This window comes from Bombus bifarius, unplaced genomic scaffold (assembly GCF_011952205.1).
Source record: "Bombus bifarius isolate JDL3187 unplaced genomic scaffold, Bbif_JDL3187 scf7180000008269_frag, whole genome shotgun sequence".
NCBI classification, from domain to species: domain Eukaryota; kingdom Metazoa; phylum Arthropoda; class Insecta; order Hymenoptera; family Apidae; genus Bombus; species Bombus bifarius.
Window position 1 is genome coordinate 13,756 of NW_022884554.1, and position 10,421 is coordinate 24,176.

General features: G+C 47.1%; 1 protein-coding gene across 1 annotated transcript; it reads right to left on the bottom strand.

The window, feature by feature from the left end:
- Nucleotides 1-5,404: 5,404 nt before the first annotated feature.
- On the bottom strand, nucleotides 5,405-8,557 carry LOC117212049. The gene has a single exon (XM_033456508.1). The coding sequence runs from the start codon at nucleotides 8,555-8,557 to the stop codon at nucleotides 5,405-5,407; it is 3,153 nt and encodes a 1,050-aa protein (XP_033312399.1).
- Between the last annotated feature and the right edge of the window lie 1,864 nt (nucleotides 8,558-10,421).

Sequence of the window (10,421 nt, forward strand, 5' to 3'; positions counted from 1 at the left end):
GGGTGTGTCTACCCGCTCGAAGGATGTTGACCGTTCGAAGGATGTGAAATCAGTACCGTCTTGGGAGACGATGATGTGTCGGAGGAAAGCTAAGGATGGGTGTGTCTAGCGCACGGGACCATCGGATTTGTTGGTGCCGATGTTGTTTAGGAGAGTGAGGGAATAGGCTTCGTTTTTAATTGGTTAAACGAAGGGTCTTAACCGCCCTCGAGAGAAATTGGTTAGTGGGAGGAAAGTTGCAGCGTGCGTGAGAAAAACCAACTTTCCTTAGTTAAGCCGTGGTAGACAATAGTCTTTGGAAATTCTTCCGAACCAGATGTTTGTTTTGTTTGAAGGACCTTTCCTAGGAAATCTATGAGATTTATGGAAGGTTCTTGAAACTGTGGAGGATACGCTGCGAGTATCCGAAGACATCTGGTTGCCATATTGCCCGCGGTGTGTGGCCTGGGCTAGGTAGAGTGTTACGCGACGTAACACCTATGCTGCAACTTTCCTCCCACTAACCACTTTCTCTCGAGGGCGGTTAAGACCCTTCGTTTAACCAATTAACAACGAAGCCAATTCCCTCATTTTCCTAACTAAAATCGTCACCAACAAATCCGATGGTCCCGTGCGCTAGACACACCCATCCTTAGCTTTCCTCCGACACAGCATCGTCACTCAACTTCACTTCTTCTACATCGTTGGAAAAGTCAACTACTAAGTCTATCGCTAATGCCCATCGGGGCAGTCTAAGCTTAACGCGAAAGTCGGTCTCGGTATTGTCGAGCCTACATTTCCTCTCCTAAATATCTTATAGTGCTACGTCCACTAATACATTAAATCCAATTATAAGAGCCCTGCTCTAACGTACATATATATCTTATCTTTGTGGGATAAGTGATTATCTATCTATCTATGCTCATCAGTGTAATCTAAGTGTTGGAAATATATAATTTATAATTCTGTGAATCACAGTGTTATACAAATTCAATCACCCCTATTATCTCAACGGAAATCAGGGGATCGATCAATTCGTGGTGTCGATTGTTATAATCGTAACGGGAATTTACGACTCCCGTTGACGTCTCTCCTAGCGACTACGTCTCCCCGCGATTGGTCGAAGAAACACGGAGCCTCATCCACAACCGGGACCATCAAACTACTCTACTTCGAGCTCAACGCTAGAACAAATAAAAAAGAAAAACGAAACATTACGAGGCAAAATAGGAAAACACAGTCCCACCATACCACCAAAACAATCAACACTGCAGGGGCGACAGACCCCATCGTACAACCCAGGAGGCCCAGCGCCACCAGCATCGCCAAGGGGGGACCGAGCACCGAACGGACGCCCCACCAGATACACCGCAGAGGGGCGTACGAACGCCCCATCCACTACAAGGGATAACAAACCGCCGCCTATCAACATAACGCTACAAGACCCAAAGGACACAGTAACGCTCATAGAGAAAGTAGCGGGCATCAATCAGTTCCATATTAAAAGAATACACTCAGGTAAACATGCACTCTACCTCCGAAACCTACCCGATTTCCACAAAGCAAAACAAATACTCCTCTCAGCTAACACAACCTTTTACACGTACACACCCAAAACAGAGAAACACCATACATACTTGTTAAAAGGTTTAGACAATAGTTACACCGAAACAGAAATACTCACAGACCTACAAGCCTTGCAAATAGACGACGTAAAATTCACAAAAGTCACACGATTCACGACAAAAAGATCAAGGGAGAACAATATATTGCTCCCAATTTACATAATACAAGTATCCCCCGACAGTGATATAAGTAACTTGTTAAAAGTTAACCAGTCGAGTTCAAACTTTCCGACTGTCCCCCGACTAGTATAAATAAACAAACGAAATGACGACCGAGAGAGTTCAGCGATCGCAGCATAATCATACAGACGCATCATACGTGTATACGGAGTTTGTTGACACGCGCGTATTTATTTCGTAAGACTTATTATACCTAGACTTGTGCTTTGTGTCGAATTAATAACTGTAATAAATTGCTTGGTGGGCTCTCAATGCAAAGCAACGAGTAGCCGCCTGCCTTGAAAAAGCATTCGATATAGTAAGAATTTTAGGCCTTATATACAAAATATGTACTTCTTTGGGCAATAAACGTTATAATTAAAATTAAAAAAGCACTCGTTCTCGTCCGATCACGAAAGTTAAGCAACGTAGGGCACGGATAGTACTTAGATGGGTGACCGCTTGGGAACTCCGTGTGGTGTTGGCTTTTTTTAATTTTTTCCAATTCTTCCTACTTTTCTTAATAATTTATGGTCATGTACATCGTGTTAAAAATATACTTTTAGCATTACAGCGTATGTCAATGTCGTGGTTATTCGTTATACATTCAAGTACGCTTGTTTGAAAGTCAATAGACTATTGCTGAATCACGTACTACTTATAAATTGTTGTCTAGCACGTAAGTGTAATTTCATGTACATTATACACTAGTACTGTGCGCTATAATTCATGAACTGCACAATAGATTTAACGCACCAATTATCTATGCATCTATCACACTGATTCCTGCAGTAGTTTTTACTTTCCACACTCTATGGCCGCCGTTTGCACAAAACGGCTATTTATATTTATTCCAATTTTTATTCCACGGATGACGATGTAATAAATTTGTTAACATATAGCAAACTCGATACCGAATATTCATTACATACGTCTAATCCATTATGTCATTCGTGGTTTAAGTGAATATTTACTTTCACGTTAAAAAGACAAAGAAGGTGAAACCATACTAATTGCTGTACGTTCTGGTCGTTGTAAAAGATTTTGGATGGAAGAAACATAAACAGCTTGGTTTTCTTTTCCTAATCAAATCCAGTCTCTTTCTATGATAACGCAACGGATATCATAGAAAACAACGGATATAACATAGTTGATTAAATAAACCAGTAACACCATAAATTAATTATGCGCATAAAGTTCATATTACTTGTCTACCAACCAACCAACCAACCAACCAACCAACCAACCAACCAACCAACCAAACAGCACAAGTTATGTGATATAAATAACCTGATGAGATAATCTTTCAAGCACGAGTCCAAAATCTACAATGGCACAACTTTTCTTCGAAACAGAGACGTCCAGCTGTTTTTTCTACAACCCGTTTTCACTATGAATTCAATGGAACACCGTTTGGCCTAAAAGGTGTAGCCACCTGAGTAAAATTTCATACATTTAGGTGGACGTATGCACATCGTTCATCTTCACGAACATTTATACGTAAAGTCACATACACGTATTGTCTTCATAGTTGTTCGAAAATCGTGTCTCCTTGGCGATGAATTACAGTAGAGTTTTGTACAGTAGTGAATTGCTTAGAGAAGACAGCGCAAGCGAAACAGGAAAAGGTGTGAGAGTCGGCTTAATAAGATACATATCGGTCAAACAATGTCGGCCTTTTTCATCCAACGCTTGCATAAAATGCTAACAGTTATTCTTTTCGTAAAACAATATCAATTATTTATTAGCATACTATTTTTATAATCAATTCGTTATATTTTCTGTATGATTGATCGCAATTAATCGGTCGTCATTCCCGTTACTGGGGGGAAATCAACCTACAGGGCCCTAGCGTTCCCTTTAACACGCCACTAAGTTCGACGGTTGAGTAGTGTAAAATGATCCGAATTCAATCGTCCATGAAAGAATACTAATTATCCATCAGTCAATGGTTAAACCTTATGTTTAATTTTTTTTAATTAAATTTTTACTGACTTTTTTGTGAGATTTTTCTGATTAAAATGAGGCCAAACACGATATAATTTATATCACATTTATATGTATATGTCGGAGATAAAAGGACACCGAAGCCTTCCCTTTGGAATTTGGGAAAACCCCTTAACACATTAATCTAGATTCTACTATAGCCGCAATTAAGCAATTGTCGTTATTCAATCCGATTGTATTTGTTCGAGATTTGTGATAATGAATTTGGGCTCGAGGCGACAATCAGTCGCCGAATGTAGCCGCGGTCAAGGGATGAACGCTTTCTCTAACAGAGGTATAGAGAAATTCTATAGCTCTCCTTAAAAGAAATAATTGTAGCGGCACTCGACAGTAAACATTCCAACGGTTTCTGTCCCGTGGCTCGCCACACGCAGACCCTATTCTCCGGCTAAAATGATTACCAGATGTCGATGCATCTCCACAGTACATGTTCAGCAAGCTTGAGAACCCGTTATAAATTTTAAGATTTAGTTTACTAAAGTCCTTCAAACAGACAAACAGTTTTTGTCCCAACTACGTGAAGATAGGGGAAATGTATTTTTTTCACGAACGACGCTTCCCACTAGCAACCTTCCCTCGAGGGCGGCTAGCATCCTTTTCTCGATACCAACATGGAAATTGACCAATTGACAGCAACGTCAATTTCCCTCACTTTCCGAACAAGGGCTTTTCTCGACGAATCCGATGACCTCGTGTCCTTAGACACACCCCATCACAGTTTTCCTCTGCAGCATCACCCTGACGGAAAGTCATTCTCTCTCGTGATGTCTCAGTAGCGAGTTACATAGTGTCTTTACGCTTGGTGAATATTCTACGTTTTAACAAAAAAGTGTTCTTTCACTCGCGGGGAGACACGATCGTGTAGAAGCGCATCAACAGGAGTCGTAAATTCCTGTTACGATTGTTCAATCGACGCCGCGAGATGATCGATCCCCTATTGCGTTTAGGCTAATAGAGGTGGTTAATTGAAGTGCACACTGCTGTAACGGGTTTTCAGTTGTGTTTTATTAAGACACTGTGTATACACTGAGTGGTGAATTAACAGCAACCGGGATACGGTTGGACTCGGTTAGAACGTAAGATCAGGGGATGAGAGGGCGAGAGCGTAAGCGCGAATCGTTGCTGCGAACTGAGACTTCCCGAGGTTGCTGACTGACTGACTGGCTGCCTGACTGACTCACTGACCGACTGCTGACTGACTCCCTCTTAGTTTTCCCCGAAGGAAAGCTTGATGCCGATTGGTCGTGACCCCGCTAAAGAAGCAGGACATGAGGGATTTCTCACCAGTGTCCGGGGTGATTTTATTGCTGGGGAAAACCAGTCGTTTCTATCCTATGTTTATGTGTTGGGTTTTCTCGTTCGGTGACTACCTGCCTTTTCCGAGCCCTTTTTAATAGCATAACAAACTCAAGGATTTTGCTAATCCGGACATAAACCGAAATGCTTCTAGACAACTAGATTGCTCGACACACATCTGGAAACAATTTAGCTAGAAGGTGACGTTTTATGGCCGGTCATTGAGTTTATTGGGGGTCTGGAAGCAGGTAGGTGGGCCGCTGGTCGCCAGGTAGCGTTGGCTGGGGTTCCGCTGCTCCATGCGACGCAACATCCTCCCCCCGTTGAGAGGGCACCGATCAAATTCTGCCTGTGGGTTCGATGGGGGTGTGCTCTGCCTCCTTCGAGGTCAGCGATTGTCCGGGCGCTTCTGGATCTGATTGGAATGGCAGGGGGACCAGCCGCTTGACGCCGCGGTCCAGGAGGTTCGATGAAGTCTGCACAGTCGCTGTTCGGATTACGCCATCGGCTCCGGGATGGACCTTGACTACCCGTCCCAAGGGCCAGCACATCGAGGGAACGTTGTCTTCCCTGAGCAGGACGATTGCGCCTTCGTGTATGTTATGTCCACCCTTGGTCCATTTGCTGCGGTTGTTTAATTGGTTGAGGTACTCCTTGTGCCAGCGTTTCCAAAAATGCTGTTTCATCTTTTGGATATGCTGCCATCTGGAGAGTCGGTTGGAGGGAGTGTCCCTGAAATCTCGCTCACGCACACTCATTAGTGATTCACCGATGAGGAAGTGACCAGGAGTGAGAACGAGGAGATCCTTGGGATCCGTGGATATGGGTGTTAATGGTCGGGAGTTGAGGACGGCTTCGATCTCTATGATTAGTGTATTGAATTGCTCGAAAGTGAGCACGCGTCTGAAGTGATGCTTAAAGGATTTCACCGCTGCCTCCCATAGTCCCCCGAAGTGTGGAGACTGAGGGGGTATGAAGCGCCATTCTATGTGTTTGTCTGCGAGGAATGCTTGTACTTTTGAGTGGTGATCGTCCGAGTGTAGAAGGTCATACAGTTCCCGTAAGTCGTTCTTTGCCCCGACGAAATTTGTACCATTGTCCGAATGGATTGTCGAGCAAAACCCTCGCCGAGCGATGAATCTACGAAGAGCGGCGATAAAGGTTTCGCTCGTGAGATCGCCAACGAGCTCGATGTGTACCGCCTTCACGGCTAGGCATACGAAGATCGCAACGTACACCTTGACCTGTCGGCGGTTACGATCTCTTGTCTCCTTTATGTAGAAGGGTCCACAATAGTCCACGCCGACATTCGCGAATGGTCGAGACTCTGTCACTCGCGCTTCCGGCAAATCACCCATTATGTATTCTACTGACGGTGGATGGGCGCGGCAGCAGCGGACGCAGTTCTTGATCGTGCGCCAGACTTGACTTCGGCCGTCGACGGGCCAATATCGTTGTCTGACAGCGTACAACGTATCCTGTGTCCCGGAGTGCAGGTGAATCTGGTGTGTATGCTCGATAATCCGAGCTGTGACGGATGCTTTGGGTAGCAGTATTGGGTGTTTTTGACCGAAAGTCATCGACGAATGCCTGAGTCGACCCCCGACTCGCAGGATTCCTTTCTGGTCAATGAAAGGATTGAGTCGCGTGAGTTTCCTTGTTAAAGCTGCGTTCCGGTTCATTCGGAGCGTACGGATTTCCTCGGGGAAATGGATGCCTTGTAATAGTATGATTAATTTGTCGTGAGCGATGTGTAATTCCGTTGCGGTCAAGGGTGTCATTTGGTTCTGTTTCTGCCTCCAACGGAGGCAACGAGCGACGATCCGAATTAGCTTAGGCCAGGAGGAGTACCGTTCCAACAGGCTGCAATCGGCGGGAGCCGCGGATAGACAAGTTGCCGTTTTTTGTTCTAACAACTCCGTTTGTGGTATTGGGGTCCAGGTCGGCCAGGAATCTTCCGATTGTTGGAGCCATTCTGGACCGTGCTGCCAAATGGTCGGGCGGAGAAATTCTTCGGGTGTTTGGCCTCGCGATATTAGATCCGCGGGATTGTCGTGGGTGGGGACATGACGCCAACTGCCGATGCTGGTTTTTCTTTGGATCTCGGAGACCCTGTTGGCGACAAACGTCTTGAGTGTGTGGGGTGACGTGGTTAGCCAGTGGAGAACGATGGCGGAGTCGGTCCAATAGACCATACGAGTGATGCTGTGTGATAAGGCTTGATGTATGGTAGCCATCAGGGACGTAAGAAGGAAGGCTCCGCTCAGCTCGAGCCGCGGAATGGTTTGGGATTTTAGCGGGGCTACTTTTGACTTCGCGGTTAGCAGCTGGGTCCGTACGCGGCCGTCCGGATTAACGGTTCGGAGATAGACGCATGCGCCGTAGGCCTTCTCGCTGGCGTCGCAAAAGCCGTGCATTTCGATCTCAGTTGCGGAGTCAATGATCGCCTTGCGTGGGAATGTAATATTGTTCAAGAGTGGCAATTGAGAATAATACCTGTCCCACTCTGAATGGAGATCTGATGGGAGAGATTCGTCCCACTTGACTTTCACTGCCCAGACTCGCTGAAGCAGGATTTTCGCGCGGACGATCACTGGCGCGAGCAGCCCCAGAGGATCGTAGATTCGAGCGATTACGGAGCTGATCGATCGCTTCGTAACGCGGGGAATGTCTGCCTTGGCGTCAACCGAATAAATGAGTGAATCATCGGAGGACTTCCAGAAGACCCCAAGTGTTTTTAAGGGTTGAGGCTCGCCCAGCTGTAGCTTCTGATTTATGTCCGGGTCAGATAGTCCGTTGAGTAGTGTCCGGTTGTTGGACGCCCATTTTCTGATTTTTAAACCGGCTAGTTGGAGGAGTTCGGTGAGTTCTGTGCGGATTGACAGCGCTTCGCCTATCGTATCCGCTCCGGTGAGAGCGTCGTCGACGTAAAAGTCCCGTAACAATACCGATGAAGCTCGCGGGAATCGGTGCCCTTCATCGCTTGCCAATTGTCTGAGACACCGGATGGCTAGATAGGGTGCTGCAGACAGTCCGAACGTGACGGTGTTGATCTGATATGTTTCCAACTCGCCGTCGGAATTGCGCCATAAAATTTGCTGAAATCTTCGATCGGCCGGACGCACGAGGAATTGTCGGTACATTTTCTCGACATCGCCGGTGAGGACGTACTGGTGAGATCGGAATCTCAAGAGGATATCGAACAAATCCTCTTGCAGCTTCGGACCTGTATAAAGGGTGTCGTTCAACGAGACGCCGGTGGTACTGGGTGCGGATTCGTCAAACACAACGCGAAGTTTTGTGGATGTGCTCGAGTCCTTAACGACGCCGTGGTGTGGCAAGTAATAGTCGTTCTCCGGTTCGTGGCGTGATGCAACCTTGGTCATGTGGCCCAAGTCCAGATACTCCTGAATGACCGCCCGATACGCTGTTTCGAACTGTTGATTTCGTCTGAATTGCTGCTGGAGAGAGGCGAGTCGTTTCATCGCCATTGCCTTGGATGATCCGAGTGACGAGATTTTGTCGTTAAAGGGGAGTGCGACGATGTATCGCCCATCGCTGGTGCGTTGGACGTGATTTTGAAAATGCTCCTCACATCGTCGATCCGCCTCCGATAAGTGTTTTATCTGAGGTCCCTCGTCGAGTTCCCAAAAGCGGGTGAGGTCCGTCTCTAGTTCCGTTGTGGAGGCATGGAAGACCCTGGCAGGTCCTGGGGAAGGTGGGCTCCCCCCGATGACCCACCCGAATCGCGTTTTTTGCAGGCGCAGATCGGGGCCGGTTGATGGGTTAAGATTTATCTGTCCGACACACAATGAGACAACGGTGGGCCCTGAGCCCAACAAAATATCAATCGGGGATAGGACATGGAATGCTGGATCGGCTAGCGGGACATTCTTAGGTATCGTGATTGCGGAACGATCTATGAATTGGTCTGGGATCAGTGTCGAGATTGTTGGGAGGATTAGGAACGTCAATGTGCGTCGGTAGGCTTGGTCAGAGGATGTGATCGTGGCTGTAATGTAACGCCTTGAAGTGACTGATAGGGTGTCAAGGGCTCCGATTGGCACCGAACACTGATATTGGGGAAGTTTTAATGAGTTTGCAAGCCGCTCAGTTATGAAATTCATAGTGGAACCGGTATCTAACAGGGCTCGACAGCGCACTGGTTGGATTTTGTGGTTTAGGATATTGACGCGTGCAGTGGTTAACAGGTCGTTGGATGGGGTTATGGTCCGTGAGTTGGTCTCCCTTGTTGCGCCTGCCCGTCTTAGTCATTGTCTGTTTTGTCGTTGCGAGTTGGATGATGGATTATTTGGATGGTATGACGGAGCTTTCCTTGTGCTTGGGGGCGTGGTGGGAGGCGTCTGATTGCTCATTGGCGCGTCTGATCGATGTAGGAGCGTGTGATGGCGTTGATCACATATGCGGCAAGAGCCAGAGGTGCAGTGTTGCAATTTGTGTCCTGGTAGCAGGCAATTCGTACACGCTGAGATTTCCTCGGCGGCTAGAATCCGTTCGTCGATCGTCTTCGTCCTAAAGGTGTTGCAGCGCCAAATTTTGTGTGGTCCATGGCAGATTGGACAGAGTGGCGGTGATCGTGACGTGACAAATGCCTGCCCTCGTGGTGGGCGTGTCGTTCTTGCAGGTTCTATGACCTGACAGCGATCGTTCAAGAATTGCAAGAAGTCCGGGAACGTGGGGAATGGTGTGGACCTTATCTTTTCCTTCCATATTGAATCGGTTTCCCGATCAAGGTTGGCGGTACATAGGTGCAAAAGCAGGGCATCTGCGGTTGGTTGTCCGATGGCGGCCAAGGCTTTGTAATGAGCTTCCAACTTGGTCGTGTAGGACTGCAAATCGCGATGTGCTATCCGTGATGAGGAGGCTGCGTCAAATATCTCCTGCAAGTGTCTCTCGACAATTTTGGCTGGTCTGTTATACCGTCGTTCTAATATTTCCCAGGCGACTGCGTAGTTAGCTGCCGCATTGCTTAATGACGCGATCGCTAGAGCTGCCCCATGCTTTAGGCAAGAACGGAGATACATCAGTCGCTTGCAGTCGTCTATGCGGGGGTTATCGTGGACCGTGGAGCGAAATTGATCCGCGAACCCCGGCCAATCTTCGTAGGCTCCAGAAAAGGTGGGTAGCTGAATTCTAGGCAAATCGACGGGTTCCGGCAATGACATGTCCGATGGCTTTGTTGTAAGATTTGTGGTGGTTGGTTCTGCTTGCTTGTTTGCCTCCTCAAGGATGGCGGACGCCTGTCCGGCGATGGTGTAGAACTTCTGTTGTAGGTCAACCCGGTCCTTCAGTGTTTGACCCTCGTCTCTGTCGTCTAATTCGCATTGGCCCTTT

Excerpts from the sequence above, each read along its gene's own strand:
- LOC117212049 (XM_033456508.1), bottom strand. The coding sequence starts at position 8,557 with ATGGCGATGAAACGACTCGCCTCTCTCCAGCAGCAATTCAGACGAAAT.